General features: G+C 43.3%; 1 protein-coding gene across 4 annotated transcripts in view; it reads right to left on the bottom strand.

The window, feature by feature from the left end:
* Positions 1-24,731, bottom strand: part of FAM193A (family with sequence similarity 193 member A) — a 161,903-nt gene that overhangs the window by 37,963 nt on the left and 99,209 nt on the right. For 2 of the 4 annotated variants that reach the window (XM_077876127.1, XM_077876125.1), the window contains exons 7-14: positions 22,099-22,236; positions 19,999-20,146; positions 12,390-12,467; positions 10,792-10,904; positions 10,416-10,658; positions 7,865-8,018; positions 7,568-7,747; positions 2,341-2,592 (exon numbers count right to left, since the gene is read on the bottom strand). In XM_077876127.1, coding sequence (XP_077732253.1) covers positions 2,341-2,592; positions 7,568-7,747; positions 7,865-8,018; positions 10,416-10,658; positions 10,792-10,904; positions 12,390-12,467; positions 19,999-20,146; positions 22,099-22,236 — 1,306 coding nt within the window. The remainder of the gene's footprint in view (positions 1-2,340; positions 2,593-7,567; positions 7,748-7,864; positions 8,019-10,415; positions 10,659-10,791; positions 10,905-12,389; positions 12,468-19,998; positions 20,147-22,098; positions 22,237-24,731) is intronic. The other 2 variants (XM_077876131.1, XM_077876130.1) reach the window with 1 other exon arrangement.

Below are 24,731 nucleotides of genomic sequence, written 5' to 3' on the forward strand. Positions count from 1 at the left end.
TGAAATAGAAATCAGTAACAAAAGACAGCTGGGAAATCCCCAAATATCTGTAAATAAAACTCCTTGCCATATAGTTTTAATTTTTGTCTAGAATTTCATTAATGTATTTTTTTCTTGCAACTACTTTTAACTTTCAAATAACTTTTATCTCAACATATAAATGAAATGTATTACTGGTACAAAGACATTTGAAAACAGAAAGTCATCATTATTCTAAGTCCAAAAAAAATAAATTTTCTATATTACGCATCCCAAGCATTTTAGGTACTAAATATTTACCTACAACAGCCAGAGTATGAATTAAAAGTTACAACTATTACAACTACAATGACATAAAGTCCTAAAGGTGACAAACATCACCTTACCAGAGCAAAAATCCCTGAAAGCCTAGAGAACACAAACATGGAAGCAGCCGAGCTCACACCCAGCCACACAGGGGGCACCCCATTGAACAAGCCGTCTCTGAGGTAACTAAAGACAAGTTTGTGCGTTCTCCAGAAGGGGCTTCTACCAGCTCCTATGGGGTTGTGAGCCCATCATGAGTTAGGTATGCAGGTATTCACAGTAGTCAACCAAGTCAAACTAACTTAAATAACACAACCTAATTTTGGAAGACATAGTGACACTGCAAGCTTGTCTGAAGAAACAAGCATTTTTATACCAGATACAAATGAAGTATTTTGCCAAATGCAACTCATTTTCCCAAATAAACCTTACTAGCTTATCTTCTGCATTGCTTTTCTACCCATGAATCCTCCACATCTATCTACTAAAGTTTATAAGGTATTAAATAGATTCTATATACAGATGACACTTTCTCAAAATGTTTTTCTTCTCTTTTACCCTTCTCTGGACTACCTAAAATGCCCTGGGAAAAGGCCAAAAGTTAGGGGTAAAAATCAGCTTTTAACTGGAGTATCCCAACAGCCTTTAAGAATAATCAATTTCCTACTTTTCTTTAAGATTTTTAGGGACTGATTCTTGAATAGTTTTTACTACCAGCAAGACATTACAACAGACCATTCTCTACTCTTTCCTAGGGTTGGTTCCCAAGGACTAGGAAGCAGTTGTATTCAGGTAAGACAGAACAGAGAGCCTCCCCACCTCATACAGTCACCCAGAGAGATTGGGCCAACCACGGAAACAGCCTGGCGTTTTTTTTTTTTTCTGGCTTTGAATATACACCTGAAAATGCTATTTCAAATCACTCTATCAAAAAAGTGATCATTAAATGTCCAAACTGAGCGAAGTTCAATCTAACAAAATTTAAGCATAAATATGGGCAGTTACCAAGTACTTATTGCAACAGAGCATGACAAACTGATTCTATTATACTGTAAATCAGTGGTTATTAACTCTCCTACCTGTACCCCTCTCCTCAGCAAACAAACAACACTCTACTTCACAGCAAATGTCCCTGGGTCTGAAAAAGCCTCTTCTATCCCATGTCCTCCTCCCTTCTCTCAGTTGAGAATCACTATTTTAAATAATAAATCTAGGGTTTGGGGGAAATTTTATTTTTGATTGATTAAAACTAACTCTGACCCAGAATAACTGATAAAAAGGAAACCAAAAATCAGAATTTATAAGAGCCAATAAAGCTAAGTTCAAAACGGCTAGGGACACAAAATTATCTGTGGTGCAAAGAATAAAACTAAAGTAAAAATTTCATTGCAAAGTCAAAGCTACTAATATAAGCATGGGGTTCTCTGAGAATAAATACATAAAAAGCACATCTCTCTACATGCTCACTCCTTTTCTGCACAGGCACCGAGCACAGCTGGTCTGGGAGGCCAGCATGGCACTGCAACTTCGTCTTGCATGACACTTAGGATTCCTCCTTTGAGCCTGTGCATTTCGTTATGTCCTTCATTTTCGTGTTTAGGGAGCATGTTCATTTCAGACACTATAGAGCCCAACCAATGTCAGAGGACCCATGCTGTAATCACAGTATTTTACCCAAGTAGCATTAAGGAAAAAACCAGGCCTCAGGAGGCCATGAGGAAATAACTAAGCTGTTGTCTGGGTAGGTAGAAGAGTCGTCTGTGTCTGGTGTTCCCCCAAGTACAACCTATTACACCAACGTCATCTGGAAAACTCTTTACGCTCTACTTAATTCTGAAGGAGTAAGCCACCACTTTTGTAATTGTTTTTACAACTGTGAAGGTTCAAAATTCTGAAAGCTTAAGGGATTACAGTAATCTCTTGCAGACCTTCCTATCAAGAGTAGACATGGCCTATACAAATTGCCAATTTGTGGATTTTTGTTTGTTTAAAAATGCACTTCTGATAAGATCTTAGTGACAGGTGAGCTTCCAGGCCCTCTCTGCCCTGACTTACCTTACTGTGTGTGAAGGGGGGCGCTGTATACAAGGTGGGGTGGATGAGAGGGCGGGGCAGGTGTGGGACCGCGTGCAGGGGCACGTGTCCATGGATGTGGGGGTAAAGATGCAGAGCAGGGTGTGTGGGCTTCTCTGGGCTCATGAACTGATGGCCAGGGGGAAGGGCTCCTGCAGTCATTGCTGATGCGGTCAGTCCAGAAGCTTCTTGTTTACAAACATGACATTCACAAGTGTTTGGAGCTTGTTCGGTCTAAAAGGAAAGAAAAAAAAAGTACTTGGTTATTTAGTAAAACAAAGAATGGAGTGAATTAAATTAAGTCAAGTCACATTGTGCTGAACAGTCACACAGCCACTACAGAGAAGACAGGGCTCATCTGATGCCTCAAGTTGTCCAGAGCCCTCCTTATAGAGTACAGAAGGGACCCCGAGAGCCTGGGATGGAGGAGACCTGATGAGAAAAAATGCAGACCTCACTACCCAGCCAAGTAGGTGCTGAGGTGGCAGCCATACCAATCTGCTCCTGTGACTGTCTGTGCAGGGACAAGGGGACCGACAAGGGTGGCAGAAGGGAGTTGGGGCCAAGGATGACAGAGCACTGGTGCCAGGCTCCACGGGCCTCACTCTGCTCAGGAGTGGTTACATGGAGAGTCTGCAAAAGACACCAGAGGTGAGACTCAGTAGTCAGTGGCTCTGCCCTCTTAAAACAAGGGTAAAACTGAATGCAACTGTCAAAGCAACCATTTGAGGATCTGAAAATCAGCCAAAGGGAAAAAGCAAATAGAAAGGCATTTCTTCATGCCAATTAGCGAGAACATCAGGTAAGAGCAGCAGGAGCCAGGCCTTTTTGCCTGGGGCCCTTCCCATTACCAACTCCCAACAGCCCTTAAAAACAAACCAAAAAAAGACCAAAGAATCAATAGCAGAATTAAAATAGTACACTAAAAATTTTAATACAAAAAATAAAGTAAAGGAGGAGCAGAGGAAAAAAAAATATGAGACCTATGGAAACAGACAGCAAAGTAGTTGTACATACCGCCGACCATGACATTAAACCATCAATGAAGCACTCCAGACAAAAGGCAGAGATTGGCAGACAAGATACAAAAATACAAGACCCAACTAAAAGATTCAAAGACAAATCTTAGATTCAAAGACACAAAGAGGCTGAAATGCAAAGGATGAAAAAATAGGTAACATGCATACAGTAACCCTAAGACAGCAGGAGCGATTCTGCAAGTGGGAGGAGTCTTTCAGATGAGAAATGCTAACGGAGAAGCATCTCATAAGGACAGAAGAGTCGATAGAATAGGAAGGGGTAACAGTAACACACACATACACCTTCAACAACACTGTCCCAAAGGCATGAATCAAAATCTAGCCAATCTGAAAAGGAAACAGTCCAGTAGCAATACGTGAAGACTTCAGTGTGCCTCTCAGCAATTTTTAGAACTGGACAGAATAATCAGGAAGGATTCAGAGCACCAGAATGATATCAACTTGACCAAACTTTCGTTCTTAGGACACTCCATCCAACAAGAGCAGAACGCAAATTATTTTCAAGTATATATAGAACATTATCTAGGACAGACCATATGTTAGGGCATAAAACAAGTCTCAATAAATTCTCAAGTTCTAAAATCAGTAATCTAAGGCTTGGATTCAACAAGCTAGAGAGGGAAGAACAAACCAAACCCAAAGACTATGGAAAGAAATAATGAAGATCAGAATAGAAATCATAGAAATAAAGGGAAAAACAAATAAAATTAACAACAAAATTGTTTTTTGTTTCCTTTGTTTTTTTACAAAAACTGATAATCCTTTAGGTCAGTTTGAGGGTTTAAAAAAAAAGTAGACAAAATTACCCAATCAGGAATTAACATCACTCTAGACCCTGCAGAACTAAAAGAATCATAAAAGAATATAGTAAATATCCTCATGGCATCAAAGTAGACATTATAGATGAAATAGAAAATCTGAATAAACCTGTAACAAGTAAAGTAAGTTAGTAATTCTAAATCTTCCCACAAAGGAAAGACCAAGCCCACAGGATTTCACTGGTAAATTCCATCAACTATTTAAGAAATCTAAATTTTAGACAAATTTCTTCAGAAAATATAAGCAGAGCACACATTTCCCAACTCATTCTATGAGGCCATTATTACCCTGATATCAAAGCCAAACAGTGACACTCTAAGGTTAGATGACTACAGAACAGTATCTCTTACTAACACAGAAGCAAAAATGTTAACTACAGATTAGCAAACCAATCCAACATACAAAAATAAATAAATAAAAGATTATACACCATGATCAAGTGGGATTTGTCCCAGGAACACATGGTTGGTTTAATATCCAAGAATCAGGGGTGGCTGGGTGGCTCAGTAGGTTTTGGATCTGACTCCTGATCTCAGCTCAGGTCTTGATCTCATGGTCATGAGTTAATGCCCAGCACTGGGCCCGACTCTGGGTAAGGAGTCTACTTAAAAAATAAATCTAAGAATCACTTGATGCAACATACCACAGTAACAGAATGAAGGATGAGAACTACAGGAACATCTTAATAGATATAAAAAAGGGCATCTGGAGAACCTAATATACGTTCATGATAAAATTCTTAGGAAAAGAAGAGTTGATAGGATTTACTTCCTTAACTGGGTAAGGCCATCCAATGAAAATGTGCAGCTAGCATGATCCTAGTTACAGGCTGAGTTCCTGGGGCCAGAAACAAGGCAAAGATGTGTGCTTGCAACACTTCTCTGCAGTGCAGCACTGGAGGTTCTAGCTAGCTCAGTAGGGCAAGAGTAAGACATAAAAATCATCCAGAAAGAGGAAGAAAAACTATCTTTATGTCTACATAATCTTGCATGTAGAAAATCCAAAGGAATCTAACCAAAAAGAAAAAGAGTGAGAGAGAGAGAGAGAGAGACCAAAGAATAAATGTGTTTTAAGCCACAGAACACAAGTATTTAAAAATCAACTGTATTTCTATGTATTACCAATAATCAACTGAAAATTGAAATTAAAAAATACCATTTACTACAGAATCAAAAACTTCAATAATTAAGAATGACTAGAAATTTTTTTAACTGCTAGAAGAAAGATGATTTAAATAAATGGAGATACAGCACATTCCTAGGCTGACAGATTTAACTTTGTTAAGACTGTATTTTCCGCAAACTGATCAAATCATCCCACAAAGAAAAGACTAGGCCCAGAGGAGTCTGCTGGTGAATTCCATAAAATATTCAAGAATTCAGTACAATTTCTACCAAAATCCAGGCAGGTTTCTTTGTAGAACAAGCTGGTTCTAACACTTATATGGAAACACAAAGGGCTTTGAACAGCCTAAACAATTTTTAATAAGGCCTACCAAGCTGGGGGGCAGATCCTCCCTGATATCCAAACTTACTATAAAGCAGCAGGTAAAGTACACTATGGGAAAGAACCCAGAGGTCAAATGAACAGAGAATGCAGAGTGCAGACAATAAACACTTGTATTTATAGCTCTGTGATTTTCAACAAATGGCTGATGCAATTCAACCAGGAAAGAGAGGGTCCTGTCCACATATAGCACTTGGACACTGGACATCCACATACACAAAAAGATGAACTTAGACCCTAACCTCACAGCATAAGCAAAAACTGAATCAAATGAACCACACCTTAAGTGAGAGCTGAAATTATACATCTTGTAGAAGAAAACAGAATTTTGTATAAGGCAAGGTTTTCTTGGATATGACATCCTAAGCACAATTCATAAAAGAAAAAACTAAGGAACTGGAATTTATCATTAAAAACATGTTTTTCAAAAAATACCATAAAGACTTATAGACAGGGAGCCTGGGTGGCTCAACGGGTGGTACGACTGCCTTCAGCTCAGGTCATCATCTCAGGGTCCTGGGATTGAGCCCCAAATTGGGCTCCCTGCTCCACGGAAAGTCTGCTTCTCCCTCTGCTCCCTGCTTATGCTCTCTCTCTCACTATCACTCTTTCAAATAAATAAAATCTTAAATAAAAAAAAAATTAAAAAAAAGAAGGCGGCTGACAACAGTAAGATGGAACAGGAAATGAAAGGCCCATCAACGTATAAGAGAATGCTCAGCTTTGCCCATCATAAATGAAAGGAAGACTGAAATCTCAAGGGGCTGCCATTTCTCAGCAGACTGGTCAAGTCCCAAGACCATGACATCACTCTTTTTTAGGGGGGAGGAGAGGCCATGACTCTGTGACCCAGAGAAGCCACCACTGGTAACCAATCCTAGGGAGAGACCTACTTCTGTAGAAAAAGCCAGATATCAGATGGCTCACTGAACAGTGTGGAGGGAAAAGAATGGGAGACACACACATGGGCCCATGGATGGGGGACGAGAAAGAGAAACCGAACTATGGTGTGTCCACCTGTTGGGACACAGACAGGGCGGCAGAGGGGATGAGGAAGAGCGCTATTTGCAGAGTCAGGCTGTACTGCGGAGAGAAAAGCAAGGGGAACAGAGTGTGCATCAGTATGAGCCTTCACACAGAACAAGGGAAGAATGAATATTAGCATTTGTATAATAAACACACACTAGTAAGTCAGACTAATCACCTACTGGGACTAGAACTGGGCGTGTGTAGGTGCTGGACAGGGCTGGTGGGGATGGACGTTGGAGCAAGACTTCTCAACAGAACACCTTTTCATGTCACCTTTCATGAACTGTGTGTCTACACTGCCTATGAAGGAAGGTGGTTAACCAAGCACCCCCACCTCCGTTTGTTTTCTCTTTCATTTCAGAACGAGGTGAGCAACTACTTATGAAACTAGGAGCCTTTAAGAGAAAAGTCATCTCATGAGGTACTCTCATAACAGAACAGGTGTCCACCAGAAAAAAACTTCCTTTACAAAGTCAACCTTTTCTGAAATTTTAACATTCTATTATTTTATTAAAAAAAACAAACAAACCATCCCCTCTTGCTTCTTTAAAGTCAAAAACCTCTATGACAGCTCAATGTCTGGAGCAGCTCCGGGGTGCTGCAAATTCAAGACCGTTAAGAGGGCTCAAGCCAGAGGAGCAAGATGAGAACGTGGTTAGAGTCATGTTGGAGTGTTTTATAAGCAAGCCTCGATCCTCTCTAGTTCTAATCTTCAAAAGTTATTTAAAATAACATAATTTTGCATTCACTAATGCCCAAGTTTAGAGAAAATGTACACAGAGAAAGACACAGAGTTGGGAAAAATGAAATCGTACCTGCTGAGTTGGGTAAGATGGGGGTGGACTGTCCACTTTACTCTCCTCTTTCCTGGGACTCCCACTGCCTAGAGCCACGTCTTGCTTTGGGGCTCCTGGCGGTTCCCCACTGCTCTCGCCATCTGCCTCTTCATCGTCAGCCTCTGAAGAGCTACTACTGGTACTGCTTACCTGAGGGGACTTTAAAGACAACCTTTGTAATTTATACCTTTCAAGATGGAAGAATATAAAACCGTTAAGACAGCAGATCGGCACCATTTGCCGTTCACTATCACCAGGAGGGAGTCATGCCCATACCTCATCTTTGAGAGCCATGTTTTCCCCGCCACCATTCAGTTCGCTGTGGAGTCCATTCATGTTGGCCACCACCTCAGCATCATCGTAGTTACTCAGTGGATAAATATCAGCAAATTTAGCTGACAATGGTGCAACGTCTTCATCATCACTACAACTGAGACAGGCAGAGTTGGTCACCATGAGGCCATCCCCCCAACACACAGTGAGGGAACCACCCTCTAAGCACAGAAGCTTTCTTTACAGACTCAGTTCTCGAGAGTATTACACTGAGCACCACGCACACTTCTCAACATCTCTTAGTAATCTGAACACCAGAGAAAATGCCTGAAAGATTACCATTTGTGCTATTTAGACAAATGGAAAACAAAATGCCAAAAGAAGAAAAATATCTAGGAAACTGCCAAAATTTAATTGGATTAATTATTACTGCACTTCCATTTGGCCTGAAGTGCCTTGGTGCACAACTGGTGCCATTTCCAAAAAGACACAATTTTTCATTAAAATTAAAGAGGGTACAAAGAACCACCAAAATTGCAGATGTAGCCAGGTGAACAAAACTTTAAAGGCACTTAGGTGCCAAGATACTAAAAGTTTTTTATTACAAGTCCAGCTCTGGACAAGCCAGTCACGATCTTAAATATCAGCTTTAACAAGACATCCAAACAATAGGCAATGACATATTTATTTATTAAAAAAATGTAAGCAAATTTCAAGGCTGTGGTCAAAGACCATTTCAAATATAGGCTTTTCTGGTGCGTGAAAAGAGTGGGCACAGAGTTCCCTATCAGTGCAAATTGTTCAAAGCATGACCATACATGGTAACCCTGCAGTCTACATAAACAAGCCTGAGTCCATCTTCAGCCTTGGCATACCATAACCTCCAGAAGGAAAAATTCTACAAACTAGAGATCTCTTGGGTTTAGAAGAGTGTCCAGAATTGCTGAACTTGGATATTCTTCCCATTTTTGGAAAAAGAGTGAATGTACGACATGCTATAATCTGGAGCTCACCAAAGTTAACACACACAGAGCCAACCAGGTGAAGGCTCTCAGGTGTCCTGAGGCCTGTGGCACCTAAGGTGACAGAAGTGCTGCTGTGGTCAACACTCACACCCAATCCTGAAACATGACCACCACCACAATTCAGATGAGGAGGCCAAGGTTCAGACATGAAGTGATTAAATCATCTGCTCAATGTAATGAAGGCAGGCTTCAACTACCCAGAGCCCATCAAAACTAGAGAGCCCCGCAGTATGGAGACTCCAGTTGCATGATTCTCTTTAACAACTTAATGACACCAAGAAAGAGATAACACAAACCAAAGGCAACACTGGAGGCTTTCAAGTCACAGCAGTTCACGTTTGGGAGACATTAATCTCACGTTGCCAGAGGAGCAGAGGCCCAGAGCAGCTGCAGGCAGTCCCAGCTCTCGGAGAAAGGTGCCCATACCCCACTTCCTCCACCACTTGACACAGCATGGGAGCCTGCACCTTACATCGGCAGCTGTGACACATGAGAAGGGATGGGCTTTTCCAATATAAGTTTTTATTAGACCATACGTGCTTAATTCTGGTATGTTTTTGTAAGAGGCTGGCAAACAGCTAGCTGGGAAATACCTCGACCCTCCTTTACAGGCTCCCAGAGAGAGCACACAGTATCCAGGACTAGAGAGTAGTTCGAGCTCAAGAGAGTCATAGCGTTCGGACCCATCCCCTTAGAATTATTTTGTGTTTTGAGACTAGATCCATATTGAGGACTGCAAGACTCTGAAGGAAAGCCTCAGAGTCGTTGGGAGAAATCCAAACAGAGGCATGGAGAAATCTAAGAGACGCTGAGCAGCCCAAAGTCAGGGCAACAATCTCTCCCACTGGGAACTGCGCTGGCATCCATCACCTCCACAGGGCTCCTGACACCTGCACACTCTACAATAAGCAAAATACAAACCTAAGTTTGTACCTAAATAAAATAAAAACACACATCCATGTGCAACCCGTCCAGAAGTTAGAGTGGAAAGCCTCAACAAATGACAGGGTCACAACTCTGAAGAAATGTGGGACCACTCACCTACAGTGGGAATTGGCGACAGCTGCACAGCCACCTCGCTCATACAAAATGTACTTCTAGATAATGTGGGAACACGGAAAACAGAACCTTTCAATCGCTTGCTAAAGTGATCATCTGAGTTTTTAGCAAGACATGGAATAAGCATGAATGCTGAACGGACAATGAGGCGGAATGAACTTCGGGCTGATCACCCTCAAATAAAATGAGGAAACGTGAAGCCAGAACTGAAGAGACACTTCCCTGCATACCAACATGGTTTTTTCTTTACCGGCATTTATAAATTTACGGTAATTTTTTTTCAGGTAATGAAATAGTGTCAAAGTTTGGGTTTATTGATTTCGTATTTTAAAAGTTGCTTAAAAAATGAAGGATCCTTTTTCTTGAAAAACACTATAATGATATCCATACTTCTGCAGACATTACTGTCCATATTTCTCATTAATGGGTTACATAAATTTCTGAAATCTTATTACAAAGTCACAACTTACAAAGTTGGTGCAGAGCCATTGTCTGTGAGGATGAGTCTGGGATGTTGCTGAATTGTAATGGGAGAGCTGGAACCTGACCCTGAGCTTGCTGAGGACACGCTAGGTGGGCGCATCTCAGAGAGATAGTCGGGAGCAGAATCCACTTGGAGGGGCAGCTGGTGACTGTGGATGTCGCCAGTGACGGGGGGGTCCATGACACCACAAGTGAGGATGTGTGAGAGGCTGCAGTCATCACAAGCACATCTGAGTGGGAATGAAGGACAGTTACCCAGAGAGCCGAGAAAGAAGGTCAGACCATGCGGTGTCAGGGTCAGTGCCTCGACTGAGGCTGTGGGTCCCACGGGCTCACTGCACCCACACGACAGCGGGGGCTCACCTTCTCCTGTAGTTGCAGTTGGGGCAGTCGGGCATGCTCAGCCGGGATGACAACATGTGCCTCATGGCGTCTGTGAAGTTGTTCTCACCAGCAACTGCTTTCTTATTGGTCAGCTAGAGGAAATCATCAAATGAGAGGTTAACTCTGCAAGACTTATTCCCCAACCAGGCGGTTCAACTTCTCAATAATCATGGTAATATGCGCCATGCCCATTTAGAAGCCAGTGGCCACAGCTTCCTAGAGTGGGACAGGGCCATGAGGGGGCAGACCAGAAATGCACAGCAGCCACAAGCTTGAGCCTCACTGAGGCTGGGGACAGTAGCCCCTGGCTGGCACCTCACCAGCACACACCAGCTTTTACTTGGAATTGGCTGTGTGCACAGTCCTCACGAGGAACCAGAAGCACAGAACTAAACTAAGGCCCCGAAGAGCTCAGACCCTGGAAAAGGAAACTCTGATGTGGGAGGTGCCCTGGCACAAATCGGTTCAGGCTGCCACAGAAGCAGAAAAGCAGCACAACAGGACACCAGGCCCAAGCTGGGTCCAGAGGAGGCAGAGTTGGTAATTCTGTCAGAGGCAAAGAGGCCATCCAGCTCAGTGGCTAAGCACTGAGCTAGGCACCCACTGAAATAGCTCTGGAAGGCCTGGCTGACCCTGGGCTGACAGGGAGGGGGGTGCCATGCCTGACAGGGCAGCCTGGAGGGACACAGGCCTGTGTATGGAGCTGTAGCACCAGAGCATCCACGAGTTAAACAGGCATTTGTAATCCACGATAGAAGCAGCGGGTGGGAGGAAGGCCAGCTGGGGAGGATACCCACTTCAGGAACAAGGTGAAGGGAGCAGACCAGAAGCTACCTGGAAATGGCACCCAAACTTCCATTTGACAAGGCAAGCATCTGAATTTCAGAGAAGAAACCTACAGACCACCTCTGGCAATGGGAAAGGTGGTACCAGAAGGGCCATTTCATAGGATAGAAGCCATGGAGGAAGGGCTGGGGGATGGAGCAGGTGAGCGGACCAGTGTGGATGCCCAGAGACCCACAGGGGTGAGGACAGTGGCGCGGGGGCTGAGGCCAGGGGCCACCAAAGCCTAAAGAAGACCAAGGAGCAGGAGCAGAGCTGCCTAGAAAGAAAGTGAGAACAATGCCAGCTCATAGGCGAGAATCAAGAGAAGCAAGCTTTCAAACAAGTCAAGTGCTCTGAAGCCCTTGGGACAAGGCCTGTAGCCAGGCACATAGCGGAGGGGTAGGGAAGAGCCCGTGGGGAAGGAGGGGGAGGAAGAAGGCTGTGTCGCCAGCAGCTACAGTGAAAGCAGGGCCCAGGCCAGTGTGGGGAGGCCCATGAATTGGGCCAACACCCTGCTCCGTGATGGCACCACCTGCCTGTGCAGAGGCCAGACAGCAGGAACTTGGGTGGCTGTGGGCTAGCATGGGTCACTTGAGAAACAGTCTTCCTTGAGGATTACAGAAATCAAGAAAGAGACAGGGAAAACTAGTTTATCTAGGATTAACAACACTCTTAGGAGCAGACCCACAGGGTGGCCTTGACACAGTGGTGTTTTTTCCCCGATCTGGTACGCAGCCTCCCTGCAGCCTCACCTGTTCTTCAATGAATCGCCTTTGTTTGAAAAGCTCCCAGTCCTCCGTCAGCATGCGCTGTTTGGTTTTCATTGTCATCTAGTAAAGAGATGCAAACAATAAAACCTTAGTGCCAGCAAGAGCCACCTGGGCGTCTACGAGGAGAGATGTCAGCAATGGTGCACATGAGGAACACCCCCTGGAGGCATGATACAGACTCACTGCCTGGCCTCTATCTCGTTCACATGTTCTTCTCGTGTGGGAAACACAGAGGAGCTCAGATTTAGGAAAGAAATGAAGATCCCAGAGCTGAATGTGTCATTGCAGTAAGTGAGCATTCAGCCTGTACTGAATGCCCATCACATGCCCTGCCTGTACCAGAAATAAGAACTTGAGGATGAGCGCCCCATGCAGGAAGAGCCTTGAGGGAGGGGAAGACCCATGAGCAACCTGTTCCCTCATGGATGGGCCTGAGGACAGGACACAAGGGAACCAATCCGGTCACACAGGGGCAGATTCTGTACGCCACTGCCACACGAGGCCCTTGGAGGACTCAAAAGCACAGAGACAGAAAGCAGACAGGGGCTGAAGGGGCTGGGAGGCCAAGGAGCTGTTGCTCAGTCAGGGAAGGTGGAGGGGCTCTGTGGGTGGAGGGTGGAGCACTTGCCACAATTTAAGTGGACTTAATGCCCCTGACCTGGACCCACAGAAATGGTTAGAATGGTACATTTTACGTTATGTGTATTTCACCAAAATTTAAAAAGACACCAAATTGAGAGGGATAGGGAATGAAGAATGGGCTCAAGATACAGTTTTACTGTGGTGGGGGAGGCTATGAAAAAATTAGATCTTGATGTTTATCTATATGTGTTCTTATAATTACTGAAAAGAACTAAAAACTACTAACTACTAAAAAAAGAGATATGGAATATGTATCTTCCAATTTTTTTGGAACACAAAAAGGGGAGGGGGGACATATTTAATCCACAGGCAAGAAAATACTGCCAACAAACCCTCCAAAACAAGTAATTTCAAAAAATAAATTCGTGCGTTTGAAAAAAAAATGTACATAAACGATGAGAGAAGAAATCAAAGCTGAAATTACAGTGCATGGAAATCCCAGATAATGAAACCCCCACAAATCAAATCATGTAAGATGTATCCAACACAGAAGAAGAAAATGCTTCAAGGCATTTATGAGAAAACAAAAGACAGAAAAGTATGTGTTCCATGTAAGAAGTCAAAGAAACAAAATGAGAAACCAGCTGATAAGGCAGGAAGAAATTAAAGTAAAAGCAGAAATTACTGGGAAAAAAGAAGCAAATGTGATCAATAAATCCCCAAACTATGGTTCTCCGGACTCCCTCTCAGGGAATAAAGGGCCACAGAGAAAACGTGGGCATGAGGAAGGACAGACACGGGCACAGGAGGTTTCTCTTCAACCACAGGAGGAGGTATCTGTACAATGTAGATAGATGTTCATCTCCAAAGCAGCTTCAAGCAGGTGGCTCATGGGCCACTCTGCTGTGCCTGCACAACCCACTGTTTTAAAAGCTGAGTCAACATTATAAAGCTCTTGAGATTTCACCTAACAGCCCAGACATTAGCTTCTCTGGACGTTACTGCAGCTCTGAGGCACTCTACCCTCTGCTGCCCTCCCAGCCCAGGGCAGGAGGTTTCCTTTTGGCACAGAAGGTGCACTCTCCGCACAACATGACAGGGTGGCAGGACAGGGGTGTAGAGCGGCTCCACCCAGTCTCATCACCTCCCCTCTGAGCACAAGCTTATCATCCCTTGTCTACATAGTGTGGACAATCTCCTAGGTAAACATCAATGTATAGCACTCACTCAGGAAGCAGAAACCCCCAATCAGATGACCAAGTGTAACATGAATTGAAAAGGTGGTCTTCTCCTCCCTGCAAAAATATGTCACGCCCCAGGTTTTAGGGTGGATTCTATCAAACCCTTTATTGGAACAGAAGATTTAAACTATTCCTGCAAATCGGGCAGCCCCGGTGGCGCAGTGGTTTAGCGCCGCCTGCAGCCCGGGGCGTGATCCTGGGGACCCGGGATCGAGTCCCACGTCGGGCTCCCCGCATGGTGCCTGCTTCTCCCTCTGCCTGTGTCTCTGCCTCTCTCTCTCTAGCTGTAGCTCTATGAATAAATAAATAAAATCTTAAAAAAAAAAAAACAAACTATTCCTGAAAATAAAAAAAAAAACCACGGAAAGTTTCTCAATGCATTCTATGGAACTAGCAGAACCTTCATACAAAATGGACAAGGCCTCAAAGAGAAACACTTAATGATGCCTCAGAATACAAACCCAAAAATCCTAAATAAAATATTCGCTACTTAAATCTAATAATAGGTTAACAGAAAATACATCATAACCTGGTAGGCTTTAATCCCAGGAATGCAAACATGTCTCAAAATTAGGAAACCTAATGCCTTTTTCATTTGTTTTCATAGAGAAAAACAAATACCATACCAATTCAGTACCTATTCCTGTTTTTTATTTTTTTTTAAATCATAACTTAAGTAAGCTAGAAAAAGGGAAATATCCTTAATTTGCTAAAAACTCTCACCAGTACTTATGGCAAGCATCTGACCTCATGGGAAGCCAGAGCTGTGCTCAGTGCCGCCAGTTACACTCAATTGTGAAGAGCTGAGGGCTCTAAGTGAAGCCAAACAGTGCAAATGCCAGAGAAGCTAAGACAAAACTATTATTTGCAGGAGACATGGTCTAGAAACTTCAAGGCAGCTAACTCACAAACTCCTGGAGAGTCAGTAAGGGCACTGGGTGGAATACCAACAGCCAGACAGCTGTGAGCACACAGCGTGGCCTTGACCCCAGAAGCCCCGGGGAATAAACTTGATGGGAAGTACACAAACTGTAAAAGCATCATACAGAAGACAAAACACAACCTAAAACCAGAGATGTATACCATCTTCTTGGATGAGAAGATTCAATGCTGGTGCCAGTTCTCCTTTTACATCCTGTATGTCTGCCACTTTCAGGAAAAACATTTTCCTCTTACAAGCAGCAATTACTGTTGCATGTTTAAAAATGATTTGGGGGGAGAGGGGATGGTGTGCCAGGGTGGTTCTGTCAGTCAAGCATCTGACTCTTGATCTCAGCTCAGGTCTTGATCTTGGGGTCATGAGTTCAAACCCCATGTTGGGCTCCATGCAGGGCATGGAGCCTACTTAAAATAAAATCTTAGTAACACCTGGGTGGCTCAGCAGTTGAGTGCCTGCCTTTGGCTCAGGGCATGACAGCCAGTCCAGGGATCAAGTTCCACATCAGGCCCCCTGCAGGGAGCCTGTTTCTCCCTCTGCCTATGTCTCTGCCTCTTTCCCTGTGTCTCTCATGAATTAATAAATAAAATCTTAAAAGATTTTAAATGAGCTAAATCTCAGGAAAGGTAATTTATTTTAGTATGGAACTCAGTCCAGAGCTGTTTGATAGCTAATATCAACAGAAACCTCCTCCTCTTTGACCCTCTCCTCACGTCCTCTGGGATTAATTTTTCTGAACGTTTGGGTGTCTGCAGGCTTATGTCTGTGTCAAACAACAAATAAAGGATACATTTCAAAAAGCAAGCAAAAACAAGTGATTTCAAAGCTGTCACCTGTCTCCCACGTCCATGCTTATTTATGAATACTCAATTATTTTACAGATGTTTGAAACCCTGAAATTACTACATGATTTCTAAACTATTACTTGATTAGAAGAAAGTGGTGTCCATTCCAAGGATTCCAGAATGACTAGTACCCTCTGGATGCTGTTAAAATTGTTCAGTTTCCCTGACTTGTATTAATGGCATCATGGTTTCTTGATAGGTGAATGAAAATAAGAATACATTTTCTCGTTACTTTAGTAAGGAGGATGGGTTTTCTTTTTCTTTCTTATTGTGGCAAAATACACATAACATACAATTTACCATCTTAACCATTTTTAAGTGTACCGTTCAGTGGCATTAAGTACATTCACATCATACAAACATCCCCACTATCCTTCCCTAAGATGAGAAACTCTGTCCCCCTGAAACACTCCCCGTTCTCCCGTCCTGCAGTCCTGAGCCCATGAGTTACACTTCCTGTGTCTAGGAGTCTGACCTTGTATGAGGAGTGGGGGACCTTGTAAACACAGATTTCTATAATACTTGTCCTTTCATGTCTGGTTTTGTTCACGGAAAGAAATGTCTAAGTTTCTTTATTTTAGATCTTCTATTTAGGCCTTTTCCCACTTAAGTTAGTTTCTGCATCTTGGCTCCAAAGTCATTCTTTTGCATGAGGATGTGCAGTTTCCTCAGCAGTTTGTTGCAGACTGTCCTTTCCCCTTTGCGTGGCCTGGCACCCTTACTGGACATCATGTGACCACATATGTCAACACCACATTGTTGGGATTACTGTAGCTTTGCAGTCAGGTGCAAAATCACAGGAGTGAATCCTCCAGATTTGTTCTTTTGCAAGACGGTTCCGGCTATTCTAGGTTCCCTGAGATTGCATAGGAATTTTAAAATGCGTTTTTCTGTTTCTACAAAAATGACTTTAGGATTTTGATAGGGATTGCACTGAGTCTGCAGACCACGTTAGCTAGGATATTTTAATATTAATCAGTCTTCCAATGAACGCAGCATGTACTTCCCTTTATGTCTTTAATTTCTTTCAGAAATGAGTCAGAAAAGACTCCTTGAGTCAATTTGTAAGTATTTTACTCTTGATACTGTTGTAAATGGGACTGTTTTTGTAACTTCCTTTGCAGATTATTCGTTAACATACAGAAATATCACTTTACGCATTTACTTTGTTACTGATGCTTTGCTGAATTCATTTATTCAACATTTATTTTTTTTTTACAGTCTTTAGGATTTTCTACACATAAAATCATATCACCTGCAGAAATAATTTTAGTTCTTCTGTTTCAATTTGGATGTGTTTTTTTCCTGAGCTGACTGCTTTGAGCAGAACTTCCAGTACCATGTTGAATGGAAGTAGTAGAAACAGCATTCCTACCTTGTTCCTCATCTTAGAGGAAATGCTTTCAGTCTCACCATCAAGTCTGATGTTTCTGTGGGGTTTTATGTGTGGTTCTCAGTATGTGGAGGTGGTTCTCTTGTGACCCTAGTTTGTTTGATGTTTTTATCATGAGAGGGTGCTGAATTTTGTCAAAAGCTTTGTAGATCTGCATCAATGGAGATGATCCCATGTTTCCCCCTCTATTCTGCTGATGTGCATATTACATCGATCAGTTTTCATGCCCTGATCATATTTGCATTCCAGGAAGAGATCCCACTTGGTCGTGGGGTACAGTCCTTTTGTTTTTTTTTTTTTTAAAGATTTTATTTATTTATTCATAGAGACACATAGAGAGAGAGAGAGACAGGCAGAGACAGAAGCAGGCTCCATGCAATGAGCCCGATGTGGGACTCGATCCCAGGTCTCCAGGATCACACCCCGGGCTGCAGGCGGCGCTAAACCGCTGCGCCACCGGGGCTGCCCAAGGGTACAGTCCTTTTGATACGCTGCTGAATCCTGTTTGCTGGTATTTTGTTGAGGATTTCTACACCTGTGCTCTTCACGGATGTTGGTCTATAGGTTTCTTTTCTGATGGTGTCTCTGTCTGGCTTTGGTATCAAGGTGATGCTGGCCTCACAGAATGAGCTGGGAAGTTTCTCTCCCCTTCAAGTTTTTGGAAAAGTTTGGGAAGGATTGGTGTTAATTCTTCTTTAAATGTTTGGGAGAATCACCTGTGAAGCTGTCAGGTCCTGGGCTCTCCTCTATGGGGAGATGTTGGATACTGATTCAGTTTTCTAACCGGACTGTGTCTCCATGACTTAGTCTTGGTAGGTTCTGTTTCCAGGAATTCTTCCACTTATCTGAGTTAACCTGTGTTGGTGTACAACTGTTCATGGGACTCTGGCAACCCTTTTCATTTTGTTACAATCAGTAATAATGTTCCCACATCATCTCTGATTTCAGTCTTCTCTCTTCTTGTCCCAAGCCTGTCTAGCTACAGGTTTGTCAACTTTGATGATCTTAACCAACTTTTGGTTTCACTGATTTTTCTCTATTCTCTAGTTTGTTGACCTGCTCTAATTTTTATTATTTCTTTCCTTTTGCTAGCTTTGGCTTTAGTTTGTTTTTTTTCCCCTAGATCCTGAAGTTGCCAAATTAGGTTGCTGATTTAAGATCTTTCCTACTTTTAATTCTAAGCATTTAGAGCTCTAAGAACATACACTCTTAAATAAATTTAATTTCAGCTTTACTTTTTAAACTAAGACTGTATTTTCCTTCCTAGAGAAAACAAGTATGTCAGCCTATGCAGGTGACACAGTGTGGCCAGGTCAACCCTGACCTGATTAACAGCTGCTGCCAGCCCAAGGCACCGCTGGTGAAAGGTTACCATGGTACCTCAGAGCCTCAGTTCCCTCTGGAAACTGTTATTTTATACATTCCTCTTTTTCGTCAGAACAGCAATGATAACGCTGTGTATTATATTCCTAAATAGACTTTTAGCTTCAGGTACAAGTACATTAAAAAATTACTATTCCTAAAGGTTTTCTCAATCTTAGTAAAGTCTCAGTCTTTCCTTTCTTCTAAGAGTTATCTTGGGGAACTTTTTGTATAGTCCCATTTCAACTGGAGAAATGAAAGGATTTCTGAAACTAGAAGTGCATTTATATCTGTCATACCTATAATGTGAAATGAGAAAAAAAAGACTGCATAGGGCAGGATGTAGACCCCCCGATCCAAATCCCAGAGTCTCAAAAGTATAATATAGAGGGGTGACTGGGTGGTGCAGTCAGTTGGGCATCCAACTCTTGGCTTTGGCTCGGGTCATGATCTTAGAATCGTTGGATCGAGCCCCATGTCATGGTCTGCACTCAATGCAGTGTGTGCTTGATATTTTCTCTCCTTCTGCCCCCACCCCCATGCTCTCTCTCTAAAATAAACAAATATATCTTTTAAAAAAGAGAGAGAGAAAGTATAATACAGAGCTCTAACAGTGTTCCCTCATTACTCCTTATGCCCTATTACCTTGAAAATGGCTGTTCTGAATGCCTCCTCCTCTGCCCACCCTCTTGCGGTTTTGGAAGGTGGGCAGGCAGGCTGGGGTGCCCTCTGGGAGTCCTGCTCTGTGTTCCCAAGAGGTTCCTGCCGATCAGCTGCATCTGCCCTTCAGGCCCCACCCTCACCAGGAGTACCCTGCTTTCTTGGGTCTTCCTCCATCCCTGTCAGCCACCTGCCAAGCACAACCAACTCGGTTCTGTCTGCATTCCCTCTCTGGATAGAGACAGAGAAGGGGCTCTGAGCAGCAGAGCATTCCATGAATGGTTCCACAAATTACAAGGCTCAGCAGCTCCCCAAGGCCCCACAGGCTCTTGCAGATAACACCGAGCTCGGTGGCAGCCTATGCAGGTGACACTGGGTGTGGCCAGGTCAACACTGACCTGATTAACAGCTGCTGCCAGCCCCAGGCACAGCTGGGTGAAAAGTTACCATGGTACCCCAGAGCCTCAGTTCCCTCTGGAAAACCAGGGACTATACTCCTCCCACCTGTACCTCCCCGATCACCTTGGCACATGTGCCTTACCCACGGCAGGTCCTGGTGGCACGCACTCACCTGCTCGTCGACATAGGCATCGATCCTTTGCTGGCATTCCAGCCACTCCTCCGCCACCCTGCGCAACTCCTCCTCAGAGCGCTGGTACCGCTGCAGCAAGGTGCTATAGGTGTCTTCATTGCATGTGTCATGCGTCGTGGTTCCTAGCCTAGGGAGAGAGGCATTTCAGCGAAAGAAAGGGGCCCAAAGGCTCTGGGCCAGAAACCAGAGATTTGCTTCTGTGTCACCTCCTCTCCCAATGTGACACATGGGCACCACCACATACCATACAAGGCTGCTGTGAGGGCTCAGCAAGTACATGTGCAAGGCACCAGAACACAATCTCGCATAAAGGAGAAGCTCAAAGAAGGAAGAGCTTCAAAGAAAAAAAATAGTAGTGAATAAGACTGTCCTATAAGACTAAGGCCTTGGGGTACCTGAGGGGCTCAGTCAGTTGAGCATCTAACTCTTGATTTTGGCTCAAGTCTTGATCTTGGGGTTGTGAGATCGAGCCCTGCATTGGACTCTGTGCTCAGTAGGGAGTCTGCTAGAGAGTCTTTTTTTTTCCCCTCTACTCCTTCCCCTGATCTTTTGCGTGCGCGCTCTCCCCCTCTCAAATAAATAAATAAATAAGGCCTAGGATCCAGTTTACTAAATGTGGGCTTGTAAATTATTTTTCCCCAGTGAAATATACTGGCCCAGGGAAAACACAACATTTAATGAAAAATATAAAACTTGGACCCAGTTTTCAAATTAAGTAAAATAGAAAATCTGATCCAAAGAAATACATTTTATAGTGTTTATTTTTATATTATTTGTTAAGAAAGATGGTAAGATGCAAACGAGAAAATGAACTGAAAATAAGACACAAATACTATAAACAATGAGGAAGACACCTAGACTTCCAGGAAAGAGAATATGGGATGAGAGGGTGGCCTGGGGGTGAAGAGAAAGCCAAGCAGGGCAGGCAGGGACAAGGGGGTGAGCAGACTAACACGGCAAGTTGTCATCAGAAAATGTTCATTTTCTTAATATCCAAATACATTAATGCTGGAACCAAACAACTGTAATAAAGCATCTTGACAAAGAATTTCAAAATCAAGACAACATTTATCATTACTCAAGGGCAAAAGGCTGTACAGGAATAATCATCATGTCGACATAGAGAAACTGGAAGCTACACAGTGGGGACATCTAGATGAAAGGATTCTAGATAACGAGGCACCCGTTAGGAAGCTTATAATTACATCTCTTCACTCACAGATGTGCAAATATATACTGTACTTATACCTGTGCTTTGAGATAAACTATGCCCAAGTTAAGATAGGATGATGATGATGGCAGCATGTTTAAAAGATGTGTGTTGGGCTGGACATAAGGAAAAAAATCTAGAGGAAACACCAAATTGTTTACAGTACCTCTTTCTCTTCATGATTTCTGTATTTTCAGAGATTCACTGCATGACAATCTAATAATTTTATAATAAAAATAAACAATTAAGTAATTTTAAAATTAGGACCATTTCAATGGGCACAAATGGCTCCCTCTCCTTTTATGTGTCTCCATCTGTGGGTGGATCCCACTTGTGACTACTGTGTAAAACGGAAAACCTACAAAGGAACTCACAGATGCTGAAGTTATCTGCACACATGTCCAAGTGTGGAATCACTCCAAGGAGGGGCCAAGCAGAAGCCAGGCCTAACTGAACAGGTGTTTAGGGGAAGCCAGAGACAGGAAAGAAACCAACACTGACCCACACAGTGACTGAGACTCTCAGGCACCAAGGCTGTCCTTCTAAGGCTGTTTCTGCCCCCTCAGGATACAAAACTCCTCAAGGGACAGAATCTAGGGACTCTGAGGCTGCTCTGGGCTCTGCACAGCTACTAGATGGCCCTTGGGTCTAAGAACACAGCCCTCTGTCTTGCAGTTCACTAGCCCACGGAGCAGTTGCTTTCTTCCCATTTCTGTTTCCACAACCTTGCTCGTTACAGACAGATTTCCACGCTTCACACAAAGCTTGCCTTCTATGTAATGCCATCGCACCCTTTTGTACTACTTGGAAAACGGTTATGTTAAGGGAGCCCGGCATCTGCCTGGCACACACCCCTCTTCCTCTCCTACCGGAAGTGAGAGCTGTTCTCCTCTACCATGATACAGGTTCCATTTTGAGCCAAAGTAGCCAGGGTTCTTGGGACATCTCTGCTGGGATAATCGGAGCACAATGTGTAGGCACAAGGCTTACATTCAAGCTGAGCTGAGCTGGAACCCAGACAGAAAACAAGGAATGTCCTCACGGTCACATGACACAAGTGGTTTAGCAAACAGATTACTATCTAAGTATTCACTCTGTAAACACATGATAGTGCTATGGACAGATCCTCACAGTAACATCTATTACAGATAGTGTGCATGTGCAACATAAGGAGAATGAAATAAAGTCAGTTTTGGCAAGTTTATTCACAAGCCTAATCAAACATTTCCCTAACAATTAATATCATGTATTTAAAATAAAAACCAATTGGGCAACCACTAATACCCACCAAAACAAACAAGCAGATAGTGAGGCTCCTGGTCTTGACACCGGGACAGACATAAGCCTGATGAAGCTCCTGGACCTCACTACCAGTCCTTGGGCAGCACAGACAGAAAGCCTGTGTGGTGCTCCATGAGCACACATGCCACAGAACCTAGATGCTGGGCATCGCTGCAGGTTCTCCAACAGATGTATTATAAGGGAAAACGGATAGGGTGGGGGCCTGCAGACTAAAGAATTATAAAAAACGTGGGGAAAAGAAGGAGTGGAGTCATTCACAGTGATAGAGTCTCTGGGTGATGAGAAAAGTTTTGGCAACAGTCACTGGTGATGGTTGCTCAACACTGTGAAAGTAATTAATCCTACTTAACTGTACAGTTAAACGTGGTTAAAAATGGCAAGTTTCGTGTTGTATATATTTTACCACAATTTTTAAAAAGTAGTAATGTGATATACCAACAGCTGTTGACCTATACACTTTAAATGAGTGAACTGTAATGGTAAGTAAATTACATCTCAGCACAGGGGTTTAGAAAAGGAGAAATAATTTACCCGAACTAAGTGAGCTCCTTTACATGAAGTCAACTTCATGTAGATTACTTGTATTAAAAAACAAAACACAAAAGATACATCAAATGAAAAATGAGGCAAGACTATGGAAAGGCACATTTGAACAACAGAAGAATAAACAAGGAAGGAGTAGGGCTGCTGTGGCCAGCAGTGTAGTGGCAGTTCCAGGGGACATAGCAGGCAGAAGGGACTGACTTCCTGGGGCCACGGCACACTTGCCGGCAGCTAAGGCACACTCATGCAGCTGCACATCTGCTCAGTGTAGTCTTCGCAATCTGTATCATACTTTAAACACATAGAGCCAGAGACCAGGGTTTATGTGCCATAGATACAGTCATTACTTCAGGGGGTGGTATTTGTATATAACGTGTGTCAAAACTTTTACAAGTTGTTCAGTGCCTATCTGTACACTAGATGATCAGATCTGAATTATTCTTGGGTCTGACAAGGGAGTGTGCTGGAGAACTCGAAGGAACTGTCCCTTCTGGTGTCACCAGCTCCCCTGGGAATGCTTCGCTTGCCTCCTCCCAGCTCTGTCCCCATCTGTATTTCCCCTGCTGACAATCATTGGAGTCTGACCATCAATTGCAATGAGTGAGAAAGAAACCCAGAACTAGGGGCACCTGGACAGCTCAGGTCAGGATCTCAGGGTCGTAGGATTGAGCTCTGCATTGAGTTCCCTGCTCAGTGCGGAGTCTGCTTCTTCCTCTCCCTTCTCCCTCCCTGCTTCTCTGCCCCCTCCCTGCTCATACATGCTCTCTCAAACAAATAAAGACAGAAAGAAAGACAAGAAAGACAAGAAAGACAGGAAAGAAAGAAAAGAAAGAAAGAAAGAAAGAAAGAAAGAAAGAAAGAAAGAAAGAGAGAGAGAGCGAGCAAAAGAAAGAAAGAAAGAAAGAAAGAAAGAAAGAAAGAAAAAGAAAAGGTAGGCAAGTAAATAAATAAATCTGGAACTAGGACATGGCCAAGAATGAAGTTTCAGGATACATTTCAGGTCCCTGTCACTCACCCCCAATTGATGACAGACCCATCAAATGAACTGGCTCAGCAGAAAAAGAAAATACAAGGCCCTAGAATCTTCCTGTAAGAACCTCCACCTTCCGAAGATGCATTATTTCATAAAAAGTGGCTTTGGTGGATGTAAACATCAGTGACTAGGGACAAAACTATTTCCTACATTTCAAACTCACAGCTCTGAGAACTTCCCTGACTCTCTCTTTGGTGGAGGTGACAGGACACTCAAGTCTCCAAGACCCACCATGTAACGTGCCAGATGCTATGAAACTAGACACATAGGGAAAGGGCAGGCAGGGAGCAGGCTGTGGGGAAGGGGATGCCGGGAGGGTCAGGAGCCAAGCAGAGTACAGGCTACACCCACACAACACTTCATTCTGGTCTCTCTGCCCCCACCACCTTTATCCAACTACTTTCAGGGTTATTCTTTCTCCAGAGGTGAGGGTGTGAAGTGGGAACAGTTATGACCCCTCAGATAGGATTTAGAAATACAGGAAACAAAGACTAGGTCAATACATGGATTTCAGGAGAAAACAAAGTGGTCTGGAAGCCAACCACAAACTTACTTAAAAATAATTTCCCTTTTTTGTGAATCTGGTCCAAATAAATTTTAGCATGGACATTTACATAAAGATGA

Source organism: Canis aureus, chromosome 2 (genome assembly GCF_053574225.1).
Source record: "Canis aureus isolate CA01 chromosome 2, VMU_Caureus_v.1.0, whole genome shotgun sequence".
Taxonomy (NCBI): Eukaryota; Metazoa; Chordata; class Mammalia; order Carnivora; family Canidae; genus Canis; species Canis aureus.